This window comes from Leucoraja erinacea, chromosome 24, assembly GCF_028641065.1.
Source record: "Leucoraja erinacea ecotype New England chromosome 24, Leri_hhj_1, whole genome shotgun sequence".
NCBI classification, from domain to species: Eukaryota; Metazoa; Chordata; class Chondrichthyes; order Rajiformes; family Rajidae; genus Leucoraja; species Leucoraja erinaceus.
Window position 1 is genome coordinate 16,144,499 of NC_073400.1, and position 23,839 is coordinate 16,168,337.

A 23,839-nucleotide genomic window follows, 5' to 3' on the forward strand; every position below is an offset into this window, starting at 1 on the left:
ACTTTTCCAACAATGAATGTGGTGACCAGGTGAATGAAGGGAGTAGACAGAGTAAATGCATAGAGTCTTTTACCCAGAGTAGGGGAATTAATAAACAGTGGACATAGGTTTGAGGTTGGTGGGACAAAATTTAATACAAACCCGAGAGGCAACTTTTTCACTCAGAGGGTGGTGGGTATGTGGAGGTATTTGACTTGTTTAGACATAGTTCCTCCCACACTGTTGAATGCATTGGGCAGCAAACTTTCGCCATTCTGTTCGGTTATGTGCGACGTCTTCCACCCTCGAGGTAGTTGAGGCAGGTATTATTACAGCATTTAAAAGTCACTTGGACAGGTGCATGGATAGGAAAGGTTTAGAGGGATATGGACCACCCCTCTGAAGAAGGAAATCGACCCAAATCGTCTCCTATTCATGTTTCCCAGAGATGCTGCCTGACTTGCTGAGTTACTCCATCACTTTGTGTCCTTTTGTGCATTAACCTGCATCTGCAGTTCCTTTTTTCAATTCTCAAGATTATTGTTGTTGTGTGTAAAGCTTTGTTTTCCATGCTCTTCTATCAGATCATATAACGCTATACATAGATACAATCAAGTCAAACTCAAGTAGAATTGGTGGAGCAAAGGGAAGATTCAGTGTGCAGGATATAGTTCTCAGCATTGTAGCGCATCAACGTAATCCAACAGCACTGCATGGTAGCTAAGCATGCTTGCTTGGATAAATAAACTAGATGCTTGGGGAAAATACTTGGCCTCACCTAGAAAAACAAATACGACTTCTTATCCATGGCTGCAAGGTCACCTAGCATTAAAACATTTACTTTAGAGTTTTATTTTGGAATTTAGAGATGCAGCGTGGAAACAGGCGCTTCAACCCACCGATTCTGCACTGACCAGCGATCTCCCGTACACTAGTTCTATCCTAAACACTAGGGGTAATTTGCCGAAGCTACTTAATCTACAAACCTGAACATCTTTGGATTACGGGAGGAAACCAGAGCACGGGGAGAACGTACAAACTCCGTACAGGCATCACGCGTAGTCAGGATCGAACCCGGGTCCCCGGCATTGTAAGGCAGCAGCTCCACCGCTGCGCTACTGTGCCACCCTAAGATGAAGTTTTCTTTCTCAGAGACTATCAGGATGTGCTCTGTCACTGACGTAACAAAAACCCTTGTTCTCAGCACGGGAAGAACAGGTGGTCAACAGAAAAGCATAGTCAGCTGTAGTTTTAGACCTGGGTAGAATTGTGGGCTTAGTAATTATGCAAATGCATTCAATGAAACGTATCACGGGACTTCACCATGGTGCTAGAACCTACAGCCGTTAAGAGAATGCTGCTATAAAAAGTAGTTCCTGACAAGCTGTTGTGACCTTTTGAAGTTGAAGTATGTGTGAGACTCAGTGCTTATATGTTGTTTGCTACTGTTTGTTTATAGATTTAAGAGTAGTTTTACTGTGTTTTACTGTTTAGTTAGTTTATTTTAGAGATAAAATGCAGAACAGGCCCTTCGGCCCACTGAGTCCGTCCCGACCAGCGATCACCCCGTACACTAGCACTATCCTACACACTAGGGACAACTTACAATCTTTACCAAAACCGATGAACCTACAAAACTGTACATCTTGGGATGTGGGAAGAAACTGGAGCACCGGGCAAAATCCACTTGGTCACGGGGAGAATGTACAAACTCCGTACAGACAACATCCATAGTCAGGATCGAACCCGAGTCTCTAGCGCTGTAAGGCCACAACTCCACTGATGTGCCACTGTGCTGCCCCAATTGTTTTAATAAATGTGTCATTCCTGTTCCTTTGATATTACTTGAGTGTTCTTCATCCATCATTGATCTGAATCCTTGAAACCTGCTTAAATCTCGTCTACCTCCACACCACACTCCATATCCCACCCAGCCTGTCCGCCCTCTCCTGTGACCCCTCTTATCACTGGGTCATCTGATTTGGTTTCAAGAGTGCCCGAGAAGTCGAAAAAAAAAACAAGGATAAAAAAACAGTTGTCTGATGAAAACAGGTACTTTTATTTAATTCAGTTTAAAAGATAAATGATACATGGCAAGAAAGAAACTCCAATTTTAAATTCCACATAGTAGAATAGGTTGCATTTATAGATTAGCGTACAATCCAGCTCAAATATGACTCAAAACATCATTCAGGCTAACCAAAGCTTTAGATATCTTCACGGTTATATTCACAATTATAGATACATTGGCATAAAGATTTTTCAAATGTCTCTGCAAAACCCACAAAGTACGGAGATTTATGGATATATTCTTAAGATGGCACCAAACCTTAGTGTGCAACAAATAGGCTTTTCACTTTACCTCATTGCACATGAGAATGATAAACTAAACTAAATTAAACTAATCTTCGGCTTTGGTAAGTCTGCATGCTTTTTACCGAAAGGCTTTATTTGTGCATCTCCTCAGTTGATGCAGTAAGGGTTAGGCTTTGGACTTTCTGGAAAGGTGCTGCTTTCTGTGGGTATTGACAGGGAGCCAAAACTGTTACTTCTCTTCCTGATGCTGCCAAAGACACAAGTAGACAGGCGGCTGGTTCTCAACCTGAAATTCCGGTCAAGAAAAGCGTAAATGATTGGGTTCATGCAGCTGTTAATGAAGGCCAAGCAAGAAGCGATGGCCAAGCCACGTGTGACAACAACCCGCCAAGACGGGTCTACCTCCTTGAACTGCAAACACAGATCGATAGCCTTGAAAATGTTAAAGGGTAACCAGGACAGGACAAACCCAGACACGATGGCAAGGATGATTTTCCAGGAGTTCTCTCTTCTCTGGAGAAGTTTCTTGCTGTGAACATAATGGTCCCTTAGTCTGTTGAGTATGGAGCAGTAACAAAACAGGATGACAACAATAGGCAGTACGAAGGTCGGGCAGATAACGATCAGGCTGAACCCTCGGTAGAAATGAGAAGTCGAGTCCTCTTTGCAGTAGGTTGCGTTGAGTTGATGAAGTTGTCTGAAGTAGGCGGAAGGAATGGCGAGCAGCATGGACGTGACCCAGACCACAACACTGATTTTCATGGAGTAGTTCTGAGTCCTGACGTGTTTGAAGTCCAACTGTTTAACGATGGTCAGGTACCGGTCTATACTCATGCAGGTGAGGAAAAATATGTTGGAGTACTTGTTGACGGCAATGATGTAGCTGCTAAGTTTGCAGAGCTCATTTCCAAAGTTCCACTGGTGACAGTGGGCAGCTGAGGCCCCCCATAGGGGCAAACTGAAGATGAATATCAGGTCTGCAATGGCCAAGTTGATCACGTAAGTGTCCACCAATCTCCACCGCCTCTTCTCTTTGAAGGACATGATCAAAATGACAATTACATTTCCCAACGATCCAACAATGAAGATCACATAGTAGAGGACTGAGATCAAGATATTTAGCAGAGGTAACTCCCCGTGCGGACAGAAATGTCCATTTATGTCATCGACATAATCATCATAATTAAGATCAGTAGTTTCAAAAGATGGATAGGCATCGGTCTGGCTGAAATATTCTTCTTCAGTGGACATCTTCGTTCAATTTGTTGCAAGTTTGCTCTTCACTTTGAGTGTAAGATTTCAATAAGCAACGAACGTCAGCGACTTCCTTGAATTCGCCCCACAGAGGTGGAACAGAACAGTTTTTTTGAAGTGCAACGATCCTTTCAGAGCTACTTAGTCAGGCTGATCTTGAGAAGTGAAGTAAAATCTAAAGGATCGAGCTGTCTTTTTAAAGTCGTTTCGATCTAACCACACTGATGCTGTTTACACTACGAATGTACCAGGGAAGGCTTGGCTATGCAAGAGGTGTCAGTAAACTAAGGGGAGGAGCAATTCAGCAATTAAGCCACGCACTTCATTACATTAATTTCTCTTACTTCTTTATAGATATTCAACTCAAAGCTAACTTTTGTTTAGCAATTGTTTATATGGGACACATTTTATATGGGACTGAATTGAATATGGAACACATTTTATATGGGACAAAAATTTTTAAAATGAACTAAAAGGAATATTACCTTTAGAAGGATGAGGAGGAATTTCTTTAGCCAGAGGGTGGTGAACCTGTGGAATTCATTACCACAGATGGCTGTGGGGGCCAAGTCAATGGATATATTTTTAAGGTGGAGATTGATAGATTTTAGATTAGTGTGGGTGTCATGAGTTTTGTGAAGGAGGTAAGAGAATGGAGTCAAGAGGGAAGGATAGTTCAGCCATGATCAAATGGTAGAGAGACTTGATGGGCCGAATGGCCGAATTCTGCTCCTTTAATTCATCAATTTATTATGCCCCCAACTTAAACTGGAAAGAGTGCAGGGAAGATTTACGAGGATGTTGCCAGGACACGAGGGACTGAGCTATAGGGAGAGGTTGAGGGGTAATCGTTTGGAGGTATATAAAATCATGAGGGGGATAGATCAGGTAAACGCGCATAGTCTTTTACCCAGGCTAGCGGAATTAAGAATCAGAGGACATATATTTACGGTGAGAGTGGAAAGATTTAACAGGAACCTTAGGGGCAAATAATTCACCTGAGTTATTGGGTACATGGAATGAGCTGCTGAAGGATGTAGTTGGGGCAGGTACTATAACAGCATTAAAAAAAAACATTGTGACAGGTACATGGATAGGAAAGGGTTAGATGTTTATGTGGCAAATGTGGCGAATGAAACTAACTTAGATGGCAATTGTAATTGATTTTATTAGCCTAGTATGAAAACAAAACAAGTATGTAAATCACATGAGGAATTTGGTTTGCCGTACGGTCATATCAGATAAGCAACAAAACATGGAACCACATAAAAAATTATCATAAGCAGCTCCTCTACCTTCCTCACTGTGATGGAAGGCAATAAAGTCTCATCTTCTTTCCTTCTTTTCTCCCGAAGTCGGGGGAGTCAAACCATCTGCAGTCGGGGCAATTGAAGCTCCCGCGTCGGGGCGATCGAAGCTCCCGAAGCCCCTAACCAGGGACCGCGAGCTCCACGATGTTAAAGTTCACAGCCATTTACGTATACGTAACAATCGATACACGTAACAATAATAAACTGAACTAGAAGAAACATGGTTCAATCTTGGATCCAGCAACACTTAGGGTTCAGCAGTCACGTGTGGACTCTCAGGTACGTCAAGAGGTTGGACGGCTGAGTGAATCCCTTCCTGCACATAGGGCAGGTGAATGACCTCTCCTTGGGTTCCCAAGGTCGATTCCCAGCAAGAGGCCACCAGCTCCACGATGTTAGGCCGCAGTGCAGATGGAGATACGATAAGGAAAAAGTTGCATCTCCGTCAAGGAAAGAGATTAAAAAGCCCCCACATAATACATAACTAAAGATAAACTAAAACAACATTTGACTACAGACTAAAAAACAATAAAAAGAGAATTGTTTATGAGGGATGAAGCAGCCTGTTGGCGAGGCAGCCATTGTCCAGCCCCACCTGATGGGGTGAGTCCCACCTGCCTGCCCCTCCTGTATTAGTCCCACTACTTGTGCTTGGCCCATATCCCTCTAAACCTATCTTATTCCTATCCATGTATCTGTCCAAATGTTTTTTAAACATTGTGATAGTACCTGGCTCAACTACCTCCTCCTGCAGCTCGTTCCATACACCTACCACCCTTTGTGTAAAAAAAAGATGCACCTCTGGTTCCTATTAAATCTTTCCCTCCTCACCTTAAACCTATGCCCTTGGTTCTTGATTCCCTTTCTCTGGGTAAAAGACTCTGTGCATTCACCCCATGTATTCCTCTCTTGATCTCACAAATCTGTATAAGATCACCCCTCATCCTCCTGCCTACAGCTCAGGCCCTCAAGTTCCAGCAAAATCCTCGTAAATCTTCTCTGTACCCTTTCCAGTTTAACGACATCTGTACACTGACATGATTGTAATATGGCTGTAAATCTCAAGATTGTAAAGAAGTGATATAAAGAATTCTGCAGCGGTACTATAGTTATTTACAACACCGGAAAGCAACAGAATAAAACCTCATAACCACTGTTCATGCAGCTCACAGATCAGGAGCTAAGATGCAGTTATCTGTGGTCAGAGATTGCAACCTCAGTTTGTTACTAACATTTAAATATTTGCACAATGTATTATTTCAACCCTTGACATGTTCACAAATAGTTTTGCTCATTCGGTAAAAATGCCCTTATAAGCATTTATATGTCTTCAGACTTATAACTCCGAAGAAGGGTCTCGACCTTCTCTCCAGAGATGCTGCCTGTCCAGCTGAGTTACTCCACTATTTTGTGTCTATCTTCTGTCCTTATAAGCACATTGGTTAAATCTGTCTATTGTTGCCTTCTATCACATAAAATCAGTGTCTTATCTGAGTACATATTACTAAAAAAACAAACGAATAAAAGACCATTATTAATTTTAATTTGCAAATTTAAAATGCATTTAATTGCTTAGGAAGAACAACTCTGAATACTTGTGTAGGAAGGAACTGCAGATGCTGATTTACACCGAAGACCGACACAAAGTGCTGAACTAACCCAGAGGGTCAGGCAGCATCTCTGGAGACAAGGAATTGGTGATCTTTTGGATCTGAAATGTCACCTATTCCTTTTCTCCAGAGATGCTGCCTGACCCACTGAGTTACTGCAGCACTTTGTGCCTAACTCTGAATACTTTCTCAATGATGATGAAACTAGAAGCCTAGTTCAATTCAGTTCAGTTTAGTTCAGTTTTAGTTTATTGTTAAATGTACTGAGGTACAGTGGAAAGCCATGTTTAGTTTTGAGATACAGCATGGAAGCAGGCCCTGACCCGCTGAGTTATTTTGTGTCTTTTTTTTGTGCCGGATCTGACTATGCCTTTCTTTCCCATCAGAACAGGAACATATTCATCAAGAAAGCACACTTCCAAATCCTTTTCTTCTCTGCTATTAGGATAATTCGTTCCCTGATATCACTATTCTAATTTTCGTAGGTAATCTATATCTTTCCCACTAATTAAAACCGTGGGTCATTAAATTAGAAGCATATTTAGTCTATGAATTAAACTGCATCCATTTAATAAAGTACTAAAACAAAGCAACAAGGATCCAAATTATGAAAAAGAATTGCATACAAAAAGACTAAGCATAATAAAACTTTCAAATTTAAATGCCAGTACCAAGTGAGATTTGTGATAGATATCTATATATTACTAAAACTCTCATCTTGTTTGTTCTATGCGTGTGATTCTGTTTGGCTGTGTGTGTTGTGTCTGTGTGTGTTGTGTGTGTGTGTGTGTGTGTGTGTGTGTGTGTGTGTGTGTGTGTGTGTGTGTGTGTGTGTGTGTGTGTGTGTGTGTGTGTGTGTGTGTGTGTGTGTGTGTGTGTGTGTGTGTGTGTGTGTGTGTGTGTGTTGTGTGTGTTGTGTGTGTGTGTTGTGTGTTGAGTGTTGTGTGTTTTGTGTTGTGTGTTGTGTCTGTGTGTGTGTGTTGTGTGTGTGTGTGATCTTGAAATTACACCAAAACGGTACAGGATAGCGCTACAATTTCTGGACCACTTTACTCACCATTGTCCTGTGGTGTGGTGTATCACGTTTTGTTCAGATTGATGGTATATTTTCCAAGTTATTCACATTTTAAACTTTACAAAATCCTGTTTGAGAAAAAATCACTTGAACTTGCAGTGGCAGTTAGCTATGATATCACAATGAGTTCTCATTTACATAAACTGCCCATCAGCAGTGCTCCATCTCACAATGACGGGTCCCAACGGGTCCCACTTGGTCTAGTATATATATAAAATTCTGAGGTACCAAAGATTTCAAATTGTTAGTACCAAACTTTACCCATATTAGTGCATTTTGTTAACTTAGGTACAAGTATCTAGTTTTTAGTTTAGTTTATTGCCATGTGTACCGAGGCACAGTGAAACGTTTTCTACTTTCTTTGTTTTTGACCCATGCCCAACTTAATTTTTTTTTGTTTTCCTGGAACTCTCAGAATTGTTCTTTTAATCTTAATACTATGCTGCCAATCTTGGTCTTCCATTTCAACCCATACTACCCCTGTGATGAATTTCCAATCTCATTGCACATTTATGCTTTTAATCAGTCTTGGACTTTGTCAGCTCAACTGCGTCATTTTCATTTAGGTTCACTGCTTATATTCTTTATTATTACTTCATGTCTCCCATGTTTAGTCTCGTTAGTCATGATTTACACTCATTTTTATGCATCAGCTTCAATCTCTTTGCTTAGGTTTAGGTTTATTATTATCATGTGTACCGAGTATAGTGAAAAGCTCTTTTTTTGTGTGCTATGTAAACAGGTCAGATAATGCTTTACACAAATAGAATGAAGCCAAACTCACATATATAAAGAGGTAGAACAAAGAGAACGATACAGTGCAGAATATAGTTCTCAACATTGAAGCACATCAGTTCCAGAGAAAAAGTTCAATGTCCACAAAGGGGCAGGTTTGAAGAACAGGACTGTACCCAGGCTTATGGACGCACCATTCATAAACCTGATAACAGAGGGGAAGAAGCTGTTCCTGAGTCTGGTGGTGTGCGCTTTCAAGTTTCTGTATCTTCCTCCCAACAGGAGCAGGGAGAAAATGGAATGGCCGGGGTGGGGAAGGTCATTGAATATGTTGGCTCCTTTTTTAAGAGTCTTAAAAATTCTAATTATAAAGCAATGGAAGACTTTAAAATGTGGCTTTAAAATCTCGCAGCCCAAATAAAATGTCATCATATTCAAATCTTCAAGCATGATACCAAAACACTCCTTAGAAATGATCAAGTATTGAAAATCAGACAGAAAATGTATGATAGAACGTAGGAAGTATTGACATGATTTACCCCAACTACAAGAAATAGTGAAATGTCCTTGACTGATAATAAATTACAAAATAAAATTATAAAGATTGTTATTAAATAAAGAAAAATCATAAAATCATATGCACGTCATAAAAAATTGAACATTGTGTGGTTTCTGCAACTTTTTTCGTCATTTGATTAAAATATTGTTAGAATCTTATTTTTTAATTTATTTGCTTAATTAACCACGTACAATTTTCAAAAAAAAGTTATCACAACACCTCTCAACTTTGACAAATAGTCTTGTCACAGTCTTTGTTTAATTTCATCCAGTTTTGATGGTTGTACAATCATCGAAATAACGAATTTTCCAGCAAAAATGAGTTACCTGATCGCAGCAGTTTTGGTAAAGCAATTACAAATAGTCTTATAGCCCTGTCCCACGATACGAGTTCATTCCAAGAGCTCTCCCAAATTTAAAAGAAATCAAACTCGTGGTAAGCATGGAGAATGATCGTAGCGGGTACGTCGGAGCCCGGGGACGTCTCTTAGCGGCTCGTAAAGCTAACGGCAGGTACTCAGGAAGACTCGCTAATGGAAGGTAAGCACGGGAAGAATCATGAAGATATTTCAACATGTTGAAAAATTTTCACGAGAGCCCCGAGTACCGACGAGTGGCCATTACCGTAAATCTCCGAGTTCGAATCAGGGCAAACTCGGGAGAGCTCTTGGAAAGAACTCATACTGTGGGACAGGGCTTTTAGAGTGACTGGTTTAGGAAGAGTTAAACCAATTAGGGTGCTGATGAAGTCTTGGTGTGGATCACAAGATCATATTACTGTTGCTTTCTTGTGCCTCTTAATTCCAACTTTCTGCCTCTCCTTATTTTCCGTTCCAGTAGACAATTCTACTTTAAAGCCAATCATTGAAGCTCACACTGTCTTCTTGATAAATGCTACTAATTTCAAAATTCCTCATTTTCTTTGCTGATCTTCATAATTAGCTAGAGAGCAGTCCTGACCTCCTGCCTACCTCTTTGGAGATCTTTGAATTTTCTTTAATCAGACTTTGTCAAACTTCAAGTTATAACTTTGAACTAAATGTTGTACCCTTTATTCTTTATCTTAACGCTGTGGTAGCTTGATTGTATTTAAGTACACTCTTCTTTTTACTGGATAGCACACAGAGAAAAGCTTTTCATTGTACCGCCGTACACATGACAATAACAAATTAAACTCAATTAAACTAAACTAAACCAAGCTTTATGCTAATGCAGATGCCTAGTTTTCGTGACACACCATCAACAATTCGTCTTGCAAAAAATTCAAAGATTAGCCATTAAAGTGAATATCTGACACAATGGAGTCTGAGTAGTCTTTGACCTGAACCAAAGAATGGCAGATGCTGGAATTTTCAGCAAAATACAAAGTGCTGGAGGAACTCAGCAGGTCAGGCAGGTTTTTGTGGAGGGAATGGACAGACGAGGTTTTGGGTCAGAATCTTTCTTCACTAATTCTTTGTTAGTTCTGTTTTTCCCTCCGCTGTTGCTGTCTGACCTGCTGATTGGTTTCAAATTTCCACTATCTGCAAGGTTGGTTTTAATATAAGGTTGATGCCATACATTGCCCCATTTCCACAATGTTCAATATGAAGAGAAAGTTGTTTAAATCTCAATGGTGATGGAGGAGAGCATTAACCTCTGTAGAGAGGCAGGTCATTTTGAATTGATTGTGGAGAGTGGTTGTTGATTGTGCTAAAGGGCCTGTCCCACTTTCACGACCTAATTCACAACCTTTTTTACTCGTGGACATTTTTCATCATGTTAGAAAAAACGCCCCAACCCACTTGATGCCACAAGTACCTACGACTAGCATCACGGCCTGCTACGACCTACCTACGACCTCCTACGACCTCGTGACGACCATGCTGCGAGTATGAGTCAAGGGCAAACTCGGCAGAGGTCGTGAATTAGGTCGTGAAAGTGGGACAGACCCTTAATCTTATGCAAAGCACAGTGCTGGAATGAACTCAGTGGGTCAGGCAGCAATTGTGGAGGGATTAGACAGATGACATTTCAGTTTGGGTTCCTTCTACAGACTGATTGGACTGTGAAGAACTGACTGCAATCAATCTGAACGGTTCCGATCTCCAATGCCTTCTGACCATTTCAGGATGCTGCCTGACCCTCTGAGTTCCTCCAGCACTTTGTGTTTTGCTCAAGATTGCAATATCTGCAGTCCTCTGTATCTCCATGCCAGTGAGATACAGTGACAATCTCATTTTGAACTCCATGCATTGGGGCAATCTAAAATTCACAGTACTATAATTGACTTTTCCCTGTGGGTTTTGTAGGCATTCAAAGGAGACGGGGTGAGCTGGTCTTTTATTCTTGCCATGGAAGGCCAATGTTAGTTGAATGTGGAACGCTGAAAGCTTTCCCAGTTATTGTGACATGTTTGGCCTTTTATTAGTGGGTACATCTCCCCAGGCCCGCAACCTTGGCGTGATCTTTGATTCCACCCTCTCCCTCGAGCCTCACATCTGCCATGTCATTAAAACCTCCTTCTTTCACCTCCGCAACATCGCCAAAATCAGACCCTCTCTCACACCTCCCGCTGCTGAAAGACTCATCCATGCCTTCATCTCCTCCCGACTGGACTACTGCAACTGACTTCTCCTTGGCATCAGCTCCACCTACATCAACCGACTCCAACTGGTCCAGAACGCAGCCGCCCGACTCATCACCCACACCAAATCCTGGCATCACATCACTCCAGTCCTCAAACAACTTCACTGGCTTCCCATCTCCCACCGAATCACCTACAAAATCCTGGTCCTCACCTACAAAGCCCTCCACCATCTGCCCCCCCACCCCCCCCCCCCCCCCCATATCTCACTGACCTCCTCTCCCCCTACCAACCCTCACGGTCCCTCAGATCCACATCAGCCGGTCTCCTCTCCATCCACAAGTCAAACCTCCGCAGTTTTGGGGACAGAGCCTTCTCCAGGGCAGCTCCCAGGCTCTGGAAATCCCTTCCCCAACTGATCCGCCATTCCGTGTCCCTCACCATCTTCCAGTCCCGCCTCAAGACCCATCTTTTCACCTCTACCTATCCTTAGCCCCACGTCCCTCTCCCTTTTCATCTGTGCTTGAATTGCCTCATATTGTGTTTTGAATTGAATTCTGTCTTTAATTTGTGTACTAGTCATGTCTCTACTATTTATTTCATTCCGCTTACATGTTTTTCCTCTACTTGCTAAATTTTTGTAAGGTGTCCTTGAGACTCTTGAAAGGCGACCATAAATAAAATTTATTATTATTATTACATTTTAAACCCAACTACTAAGGATGAGAAATCAGTGAAAATCCTTATTGTAAGAGGATAAATAGAAGAGATTAGAATCAAAATGGAACAAGGGCAGGGGAATCAAGAACCAATGGAACAAAGATGCAGATTTACACCAAAGGACACAAAGTGCTGGAGTAACTCAGCAGGTCAGGCAGCATCTTTGGAGAACGTGGATAGGTGACGTTTCGGGTAGAGACCCTTCTTCAGACTCAGAACCAGAGGACCTAGGTTTAAGTTGTGAGGGGAAAGATTTAATAGCAACCCAAGTTGCAACTTTTTCACTCAGGGGGTGGTGGGTACATGGAACGAGCTGCCAGAGGAGGCAGTTGAGGCAGGTACTATAACCGCATTTAAGGGACATTTGGACAGGAAAGACTTAGCGGGATATTGGCCAAATGTGGGCAAATGGGAATAGCTTTGATGGGGCATTCTGGTTGCATGAACGAGTTTCGGTCAAAGGGCCTGTTTCTGTTCTGCATGACAATGTTCGGATTCAGCAATTTCAATGTTGTTTTTTTTTTAAGAGGTGCCTCGTCTTGGAAGCTTATCTTTGCTATGATAAATTTTGGTGTTTGCATTTCAGTCTTACACCTGCATCTGGTCTTGGTCTGCCTCGCTTGTTGTCTTGATTTATCTTCAGTTCCCCATGTTCTATAGGTTGCTAACCTAAACAGTTTTATGCTTGCAAACCACAGTTTTGGAGATATGTATCTTGTTCTGCACATCCTTCAAACTTTCTGCCTTGCTTGATGCGAAGAAGTTAACAAAGAAAGCAGTTATGTATAAACTGCGCCCGTGCTTCCTCAGCACCCTGTATCGAGACAACTTTGAAGAGATCTATGTCTTCGAACATAGAACATAGAACAGTTCAGCACAGCAACAGGCCCTTTGGCCCACAATGTCAGTGCCAAACATAATGCCAAGTTAAACAAATCTCATCCGCCTGCACATGATCCATATTTCTCCACCCTGCATATTCATATGCTTATCTAAAAGCTTCTTAAATGCCACTATCATGTCTGCCTCCATCACCACCCCATGGCAATGCGTTCCAAGCGCCCACCATCATCTGTGTTCAGAAAAAGTTACCCCGCACATCTCCTTTGAACTTTGCCCCTCTTCCTGGGAACCATCCTGGGAAAAAGGTTCTGACTGTCTATCTTGTCTATGCCTCTCTTCGTTTTATACATTTCTGGTTTCAATGTTTTTATTGGAAGCATTCGTACAATTTTACAGCTTTGTGAACAACTTCAATTTTAACACTTTCCAAAAAGGACATTAAATTAAAATGAGAGAGAAAGAAGGAGAAGAGAGAGAATAAAGAAAAAAGAAAAGAGGGGAGAAATACCCGTCGACCCACCCATATGCCCGCACACCCAGCCCTACGAGTAATTTCAAATTTGTGTTCAAATATTGTGTTGCTCGAGAAAATCAATAAAAGGTGACCATATTTTTAAAAATTGCTCCGGTTTATCATTCAACCTGATTCTCTCTAGATGTAATCCGTCCGTCATTTCTGTAATCCACATCTTCACTGGAGGAACCAGCAATTTTCCAGTATTTAAGTATGAGTTTTTTTGCTGATATTAGTCCATAGCCGGCAAAGCGTCGCTGAAAAACATGGATATATTGGAAGCTTTCGTCCCATATATCATTTGAGATTTGTTGACCCATCACATCTTCCCATGCACACCTGTAAACCTCAGATGATGGGGTGTTGATGTTTTGAAGAACATTGTAAATGTGGGATATCAACTTCTCTGTATCTGCATGTCTATTCAAACACTCGTCGAGTTTATCTGGACTTGCAGTGTTGTAGTCTTGCATAAATGTTTTCACATAGCCCCTAACCTGAAGATATCTGAAAAAATTATTCGTATTCAAATCGTATATTTCACCCGCAACTCTTGGAAGGAGGAAAAAGTCCCATTCCAATATAGGACTCCCACAGTGTTGATGCCTTTGTTCTTCCATTGGGTGAATCGTGAAAACACCATCTAAAGTAGAGGGTTTAAAAGAGGGATTGTTTGCAATAGGAAGAAGGAGAGACATGTCTCTCAATTTGAGACTGAACTTCAACTGTTGCCAGATACGAATAGTACCATGTATTATAGGGTAATGATCATACATTGACTTATTCAGAGGTATTGGAGACAGGACAATCGAGCCTATGGAGAAAGGCAAGCAATCTTCTCTTTCCATTTTTAGCCAGTTGGCCTGTTGGTGTGAATCATCCAACCAGAAGATTATGGTTTTAATATTTGTTGCCTAGTAGTAAGAGAGGAAATTGGGTAAGGCTAGTCCTCCATTCTCTTTGAATTTGCACAGGTGTTGTTTATGTTTTTGGTGGCTTTGGTAGTCCCAAATGAAGATAGTAACAATGGAATCAATTTTTTTAAAGAAAGATTTGGGAATATATATTGGTACTGTCTGAAATAAATATAAAAGCTGCAGGAGAAAGATCATCTTTCAGGCATTCAATCTGCTGAGGAGGGAAATAGGCAGTGTTTTCCAAAAGATTCAAGATTCAAGATTCAAGATTCAATTTATTTGTCATTTGGACCCCTTGAGGTCCAAATGAAATGCCGTTTCTGCAGCCATACATTACAAACAAATAGACTCAAGACACAACATAATTTACATAAACATCCATCACATCGCTGTGATGGAAGGCCAAAAAAACGTATCTCTCCACTGCACTCTCTCCCCCCCCCCCGATGTCAGTCAAAGTCAAAGCCCCCGGCTGGCGATGGCGATTGTCCCGCGGCCATTAAAGCCACGCCGGGTGATGCAAGGTCGCACACCGGGTCTTGGTGTTAAAGCCCCCGGCGTGCGCTCGCAGAGTCCCACGGCCATTCCAAGCCGCGCGGGGCGGTGATGCAAGGCCCCGCTCCAGGAGCTCTTCAACCCCGCAACTCGGGCGGGAGAAGTCGCCGTTGCAGGAGCCCTGAAAAGCGGTCTCCCTCCAGGGACCCGCGGGCTCCCGGTGCCGCCATCAGCCAGACCCGCAGTTGCAGCCTCCGAATCTCCGGAGGTCGGGCCGCAGCAGCAGCAGCGCTCCACCACCGCTCCACCCGCTCCGGACTCGGCCAGCTCCGCGACGGTGAGGTGAGTCGTCGGCACCAGAGTCCCCGGTCTTCTCCTGTTGGAGGCCGCTCCTCGTTGCAGCCCCAACGACAACGGAGACCTGACAAGAAAAGGTCGGGTCTCCTGTGCAGGAAGAGATTTAAAAGGGTACAAGCGTCACTTCCGGTACATGTTATTGATGCTGAAAACGCGCACTTTCACACCCGTTAAAAACCGCGAAAACGGCCCGTTTTTGAGGTGTAAATAACTGTGCCAGTCGGGGTGACCGTGAGGCACAGTTATCTTACTTTACAGTCCAGATTATAGATAAAAACGAAGGTAAATACAAGAGGGAGCTGAAGGGGCAACAACAGCGGAAGTGGTTAGCGGACATTCGCCGTGGAGATATAAAGATCGAAAATGTCGGGAATTATCGCGTTTGCTCGCTGCATTTCATCAAAAGTAAGGCATATTGACGTTTTATCTTTAATTTGTTTTTTGAAAAGTTGTAAAAGTGAAAAATCCCAGTAAAATAAATCGTACTTGGGTGATTGTGCAGGCTTCAAACAAGAAACATTGAGAAATATATTTTGGCAAATAATTAAATGTCCTGATTTTGTCCAATTAACAGCTGACAATTATCCCATTCCTTAGCTTGCATCTGAGTAAAATTTATTTCAACACGCATTGATAGTTTACGATTATTTAAATGGTAAATGTAGCTTCAGAAGCGTTTTCATTTTGCATGTTAAAACCCACCTGAGAACCATGGGCGATTTTGCAATTTTACTGACGGATTTTTCACTTTTACAACTTTTTATATAACAAATTATTAAAGATAAAATTTCAATAATGCCTTTACTCTTGATGAAATGCAGCGAGCAAACGCGATAATTCCCGATATTTTCGATCTTTATATCTCCACGGCGAATGTCCGCTAACCACTTCCGCTGTTGTTGCCCCTTCAGCTCCCTCTTGTATTTACCTTCGTTTTTATCTATCTTCTGGACTGTAAAGTAAGATAACTGTGCCTCACGGTCACCCCGACTGGCACAGTTATTTACAGCTCAAAAACGGGCCGTTTTCGCGGTTTTTAACGGGTGTGAAAGTGCGCGTTTTCAGCATCAATAACATGTACCGGAAGTGACGCTTGTACCCCAGTTGGATTTTGCGGTCACGTGGGTGAGGATCTATGATCCTGTGACCTTTCGTGAAATCACCCTATATAATCTGGTTTGCGATACCTTTGCGCTGGGTAAAAGACACTGCATTTACCCTATCTATTCCTCTCATGATCTCGTACACCTCTATAAGATCACCCCTCAGCCTCCTGTGCTCCAAGGGGTAAAATCCTAGCCAGCTCAACCTCTCCCTATAGCTCAGGCCCTCGGGTCCAGGCAACAGCCTCGTAAATCTTTTCTGAACTCTTTCCACCTTAACGACATCTTTGCTATAACCAGCACTGATATGAGCTTTACCTTAAAAAATATATCAAGATTTCTGTTTAATTACATTTCACAGCTCTGATGATAAAAGGACTCATGTCCTTCAAGGGATGGTGCATAACTCCAGTATCTTATCTAGCAAATTAATCACTATGCTATTGCACCTCTGAGTTATGGTGGTTCTGATGCATATCCTGACCGTTTTCACAATTAATCTTTGGTGGATCATAAGTGAAAATTAAGGCATATGTTATTGTTACACCCATGCCCGGATGAGATTGTGTTCACTGATACAAAGGAAATAAATAATGACATGAATAATCATTGAAGACCACATTGGAGGTAACAAATAATCTACAACTCTTTGCTTCAAGCAAAACAGTGAATGTTTTTCACTTTAGGCACTCATAGAAGGTATCAGGTAAACAAGTGGTTAGTGCACAGAGGAATGAGATACTGAGTAAGGTTCCCATTTGCTACAATAATGTATTAGACTCCTAACAGTTTCTGAACTTGTGTAACATAGTTGCATTCCTTGCAATTATTCTAAAAATTTGAAAGTTAGCAGTGATTAGCATCCAAATGAGTCTGAGGAAGGGTTCTGACCCAAAACGTCACCTCTCCATGTCCTGCAGAGATGCTGGCTGACCTGCTGTTACTCCAGCACTGTGTTCTACCAACGATTCCAACATCTGCAATTCCTTGTGTCTCCAATTGAATCCAGTGCTGTCCCACTAGTAGATGATGGATTAAAACTACTCATGCTTATGTCGATGCCTGAAAACCAGAGGCATTTTTCATGTCAGTTTTACATTTGTAGTACACTATTGCTCTGTCAACATTTAACCACAGGTTGTCAAATATGTGATTTTCATGTGATTGGAATACAATACACAGAAACAAGCTAATAAAACAAAGTTATTTTAATTAGTTAAAAGCATTGTACAAACAGCTTTACTTCTTTGCTCCAATAAACCCATTCAGGATCTGGTCACATTCAGTTAACTACAGTATCTCTGCAAACAGTTATAAAATCATTGGGCTATCGGGAAAGCGATATACAGTTGTTTAGTAACAGGTATCCTGACCTGTAGTAGATTATATCCCACGACAAAATGGTTTATGTCTGTCAAAAATGACTGAAACAAAATTTTAAATAGTCTACTGTTTAAGAAGGAACTGCAGATGCTGGAAAATCGAAGATAGACAAAAATGCTGGATAAACTCAGCGGGTGATGCAGCATCTATGGAACGAAGGAAATAGGCAACGTTTCGGGGTTTAAAAGTCTGAAGAAAGGTTTCGACCCGAAACGTTGCCTATTTCCTTCGCTCCATAGATGCTGCCTCACCCGCTGAGTTTCTCCAGCATTTTTGTCTACCTTTAAATAGTCTACAGCTGTGGAGAAACATAGATGTAAAAAGTTGAGAACAACCAAATCGATTGATCAATTGCCAGATGATAAAAATGATTGATGTTCAATTTTGGGCACAGTTGTGTTTGAAGTGAAAAATGGGCCAAATGTTGACAGAGATCAGACCGTTCAACGTTGGAAGCGATAAGCTCCTTCTCTCCCATCACTCCATGGACTTGGATATATAGCACTGAGGCACACCACATGTTGATCGTCATTACATATTTGACTAGATCATCTGGCCATTCTCTGCACTTCCTTTCTTTGTTGTCCTCAATGTTTCTTTGATTTTGACAAACTCTGGCACGTTCTCTTGTTCTTCCAACTTTTGCTGTTCCTCCTCATACTGTCGATGAAAAGTGAAGCGATTTTCATCAACAATGTGAATTTTAAACAGTTTGAAAAAATAATATGCATAACTGCAACCCTTCTACCCTCTATGTAAGGGTGAATATGGTCTAATGAACAACAGAGACTGAAGGGAAGCCGTGTACAAGTAACTCAAAGTGGAGCTGGACCTTTTACTGATGGGGAGAAATAGTGTTGCTTTGCTGCGTGCTATCTAGTCAGCGGAAAGACTATACATGATTACAACTGAGCCATCCACAGTGCACAGATAATGTAGTGGACTAGTGTAGATGGGACGTGTTTGTCGGCGTGGGCAAGTTGGGCCAAAGGGCCCATTTCCAAGCTGTATGACTCAATGACTCTAGTTCATAGAAACATTGAAATTAGGTGCAGGAGTAGGCCATTCGGCCCTTCGAGCCTGCACTGTCATTCAATATGATCATGGCTGATCATCCAACTCAGTATCCCATCCCTGCCTTCTCTCCATACCCCCTGATCCCTTTAGCCACAAGGGCCACATCTAACTCCCTCTTAAATATAGCCAATGAACTGGCCTCAACTACCTTCTGTGGCAGGGAATTCCACAGATTCACCACTCTCTGTGTAAAATATGATTGTCTCATCTTGGTCCTAAAAGACTTCCCTCTTATCCTTAAACTGTGACCCCCTAGTTCTGGACTTCCTCAACATCGGGAATAATCTGCCTGCATCTAGCCTGTAGTTCACTCCCTCTCCACTTTTAGTCATTGTTCTTTCTTATCAGTTTTATGGGATTTTGAAGCCATTTATTACTAGTATATTGAGTGATTTTATTTTGGTCTCATTTTCCAACTTGTGGACAAAACAAATTGAAGGATGTTTGTTAAGCTGAGGACAGATTGTACTGATTGTGCAGGGCAGATCATTTACCATCTAAATGCAGATTGTCCATTCTGATATGGGGCCATTGACAGTCCTGAGGTCATGAAATCCAATGCAGGAAAATTCAATAAAGCACCAGCATTAGATGGTCACAGGAAACATGAGCGTTAAGAAATGTTGGGCACAGCTTACTGAAAATGTTGCAATCTTTGCATCAATTTGGACACTTTCACTCAATAGTATTGATACAATCATGGAAACAAGTGGAAAACAATTCAGTGAACTTATTTTGTGCACATAGTTTAATAGCCAAAAATAGCAGCGTATACACAAGTATAAATTGTCGTTGGTACTTCATTCATTTCTTAGTGAAAGATAATAGATTGCTAGGTTTACAATTTGGGAAGCACTGTGGGATTGAAAGTGAAGCATGGTTTACCCCAGTTGAAAATGTATAAATGGATACACATATGTATCCACACCTGTGTCTTAGCAATAACTTTTGTTGTATGAACTGTCGTAGAAACTTTGAATAATTGAAACTGCATTATTGATTTTCGATTTGGTGAAATGATGCAGAGTCAAAATGTACCTACCTGCTCCAGCTTCTGGTGTCTTTTGTTAAGTTCTTGCTCAAAATCGGTTTGGGGTCTCTGAGCTTTTTCCTGTTCCCTTAATAAATCATATTTTCTCTGTTCCATCACTCGCTGGAGTTCGGGTTTGTTCGGGAGTGCAAAGCCTCTGGGAGAGAGAATTTAAAAAGTTGTACTACTTTATATAGCAGTTTCTAAAATACTTTAATTGACCCTTAAAGTTTAAATTCAATGTTTGTGAAGTCAACTTTAAGTTACACACTGATGCTGCAAAGTTCTCGTTAGTTTTTTAAAAGGGACATTTACTATAATTGCTGAGAAATAAAATATAATTGACAGTTTATTTTTCAAGCATTGAAAACAAAGCCACATCCTGCTGTATTAGATGATACGAGATAGGTACTGTTGCCCTGCAATCAATCACTACCTTCCACACATGTCAAAATACCTCCAAAGCAAATGCCTCCAGTGTTAATTATTTTTTACTGTTATAAGCAACTGTGATGAGTTATAAGCAAAATTTTCCTAGAATTTGATAAGTAGGGAATATTTTCTACCCAGGCATCAATGTTCACACTAAGTCGCAGATGCATTTCTTCATCAAAGTCCCAAAGTCCCAGCACTGGCATAACTTTAGAATAAGGGCTTCCCTTGCGTTCCTTGTGCGGACTTCCCATTGAATCCAACCAGACAGTAGAAATAACCAAACATTTCCACACTTTCAGACTGGGAAATTCTGCACACTGAGTCTGTGTGTACACCTCCATCGAAATGAATGAGAAGAAATTACTACATTTTAAGTAGAATTTTTTTTTTCCATTTAATCCCATTAGTTGTAGAGTTATAGAATGATAGAATTACCCAGTGTGGAAACATGCCTTTCTACCCAACTTGCCTGTTCTGGGATAGTCCCATTTGTCTGCATTTGGCCCATATTCCTTTAAACTCTTCCCATCCATGTATCTGTCCAAATGTCTTTTGAAGGTTGTAATTGTCTCAATTTCTATAGCCTCCTCTGGCAGCTGGTTCAAGGTACAGTCTACACTTTGAGTGGAAAGGTTGCCTCTGAGGTCTCTCCCTTCAAATAGAGATGGGGGCAGGACAAAGCTTGACAAATGATAGGTGGATACAGGTGAGAGGGGTTCTTGATAGGCAGATAGTTGGACAAAGGCCAGAGATGAAACAACAAAAAGTGTGGGATCAGGATATAAGGATAGAAATACGAAATCTGAACCAGAGGAAATAATATAGATGGAGGATATGGGGGATAGGGTAAGGGGGTGGAGAGGAGAGGAGGAGTGAGATATGAGCGTGCATCCACGTTGTGCTCAGGGAAGAGAGGAAGAAAGGGGGGAGGGGGGTCAGAATGGCGGGGGGAGGTGCTCATTATAGGTTAGTTAGCTAAAATTGGAGAATTCTATGTTCAAATGTTATCAGTATTACCTGATTTAATGTTATCCACTGATTCCTGAAATCTCTGGCATTTGTGTAAACAATGGCAATGGAACTAAAGGCAATGGTTTTGTCTTTGCAATGTTTAACTGAGATACATTCACAGAACAAAAATAAACATCACAGGTCCAGTATACAAGATCAACCATTAAGTAAGACTCACCTCTTGTGGTTTAACACTAATTCACAATGAAGAGCCCGATAACTCTTGGAGTCTTTCACAGGATTATATAGCTTCCTGGGTCTAATGAGCTCAGTATTGCCATCTGGATGAGTTACATCGGCTTTCTTTAGTCCCAGTTCTGTTTCTTTATTACCACTCCAAGCATATCCTATAGTGAACAACTAGTGTTATGCAGGTGTTGAGAACCAGTGTCGCATACATGTTACTATTGAACATTGGTTGTGATAGTTTGTTTGAGATAAAATCATTATACAGGTGGAAGATTGCGTATCAATTCTGTGTATCAATAATTCATTTAAGCAATTTAATTATTTGCTAAATTAAAATACAAGATAAAGAAACTCAACATCCGGTGTATCAGAGAAAACAATCCAGTCCAGCCTCTGTCATTGCCAGGACTCGAGGGCCAGAGCTACAGGGAGAGATTGAGCAGGCTAGGACTTTATTCCTTGGGGCACACAAGGATGAGGGGTGATCTTGTAGAGGTGTATAAGATCATGAGGGGATTAGACAGAGTCTTTTACCCAGAGTAAGGGAATCAAGAACCAGAGCAGAAAGTTTTAAGGTAAGAGGAGAAAGATTTAATATGAACCTGAGGGATACATTTTTCACATATAAGATGTTGAGTATGTGGAATGAGCTGTCAGAGGAGATAGTTGAGGCAGGTACTGTAACAACACTTAAATGACATATACACAGGTATATGGATAGGAAAGGTTTAGAAGGATATGGGCCAAATGCATGCATGTGGGACTAATGTAGATGAGGCATCTTGGATGGCATGGGCAAGTTGGGCCAAAGGGCCTGTTTTCATGCGAATAACTCGATGATTCTCCTTAAGATCATTAATTGTGCATACCAGTACATTGAGTGTACAAAGAAAGCACTGATTTTGGCTATTCTGATTGCCAAAGGTCTCAGCCTAGTGTCTATCCCCAAAATATATTATGCTGATGTTGTCAGTTTGACAACATAACTTTTGACTCAAACAGAGAAGAATTAAAATAAGAAAACTAAACTGAGGTCCCTATAAATCTGAAACAAAATTGCTGGGAACGCTTCAGAACAGAGGAAAAACATGCGAGTGCAGGCATGAGCCTGTGAAGACATGTACACGCACGCACATATAAACACATGCAGACACGCAGAGCTGAAGAAAGGGATAGGTTTTATAAATTGCTTTAGTTATAATCAGGGAATGTTTTAATTATAGATGTGACATTATTATAACATTTTAGTGACATGTATAAAATCATGAGAGGAATAGATCAGGTAGACGCACAGAGTCTCTTGCCCACAGTAGGGGAATTGAGAACCAGAGGACATAGGTAAAGGGGGAAATATTTAAGAGGAATCTGAGGAGTAACTTTTCACACAAAGGGTGGTGTGTGGATAGACCAAGCTGCCAGGGGAGGTAGGTGAAGCAGGGATTATTGCAACGTTAAGAAACAATTAGACAGTTACATAGATAGTATAGGTTTAGAGGGATATAGGCCAAACGCAGGCAGGTGTGACTAGTGTAGATAGGACATGTTGGTCGGTGTTACCAAATTGGGCCAAAGGGCCTGTTTCTGTGCTGTATAACTCTATCACTCTCCTTGCCATCCATAGATCCCTGAAAGTAGCTGCACAAACAGATAGAGTAGTAAAGATGGCATATGGTATGCTTGCCTTCAATGGTTAGAGCATTGAGTACAAGAGTCAGGTAGCCAATATGCACTTTGTAGGACTTTGGTTGGACCGCGCTTGGAGTATGGTGTGTTGTTCTGATCCCCCATTGCAAGAAGAATTGGGCGGCTTAGGATAGAGGGCAGAAGAGGTCTGAAGAAAAGTTTCGACCCGTGACATGACCAATCTTTTTTCTCCAGAGATGCTGCCTGACCTGTTGAGTTACTCCAGCACTTTGTGTCTATCTTTGGTACAAACCAGCATCTGCAGTTCTCTGTTTCTGCTTACCAGAACACTACCTGGATTAGTGGGCATTTGCTGTGAGGAGATATTGTTCAGACTTGGATTGTTTTCTCTGGGACATTGGAGGTTGAGGAGAGACCTGACAGAAATGTATAAAACTATGAGAGACATTGATGGGATAGAAGTCAGAACCTATTTCCCAGGATGGAAATGTCTAGGACTAGAAGGCATAGCTTTAAGGGGAGAGGGTCAAAGTAAAGAGGAAATGTGCAGGGCATGTTTTTTTACGCAGAGAGTGGAGGGTGCCTGGGACATGCTGCCAGGGGTGGTGGTGGAGGCAGATCCGATAGTGCCATTTAAGAGGCTTTTGGATAAGCACATGGAGGGAATGGAGGTTGACATTTGGTTCATGAGAGATATCAGTTTACTCAGGAAATAATG

The 23,839-nt window shown here is 41.5% G+C and overlaps 2 protein-coding genes across 2 annotated transcripts; both read right to left on the reverse strand.

Moving 5' to 3' along the window:
- Window positions 1-701: 701 nt before the first annotated feature.
- On the reverse strand, window positions 702-6,367 carry gpr25 (G protein-coupled receptor 25). Its single transcript, XM_055654601.1, has one exon. It carries the CDS (start codon window positions 3,544-3,546, stop codon window positions 2,443-2,445), a length of 1,104 nt encoding a protein of 367 aa, XP_055510576.1. The 5' UTR covers window positions 3,547-6,367; the 3' UTR covers window positions 702-2,442.
- Window positions 6,368-17,314: 10,947 nt separating this feature from the next.
- Window positions 17,315-23,470, reverse strand: LOC129708536 (protein FAM107B-like). The gene is made up of 4 exons (XM_055654336.1): window positions 23,444-23,470; window positions 21,467-21,648; window positions 19,855-19,999; window positions 17,315-18,395 (listed from the first exon to the last, which is right to left on the reverse strand). Exons 1-4 carry the CDS (start codon window positions 23,468-23,470, stop codon window positions 18,279-18,281), a joined length of 471 nt encoding a protein of 156 aa, XP_055510311.1. The 3' UTR covers window positions 17,315-18,278.
- Between the last annotated feature and the right edge of the window lie 369 nt (window positions 23,471-23,839).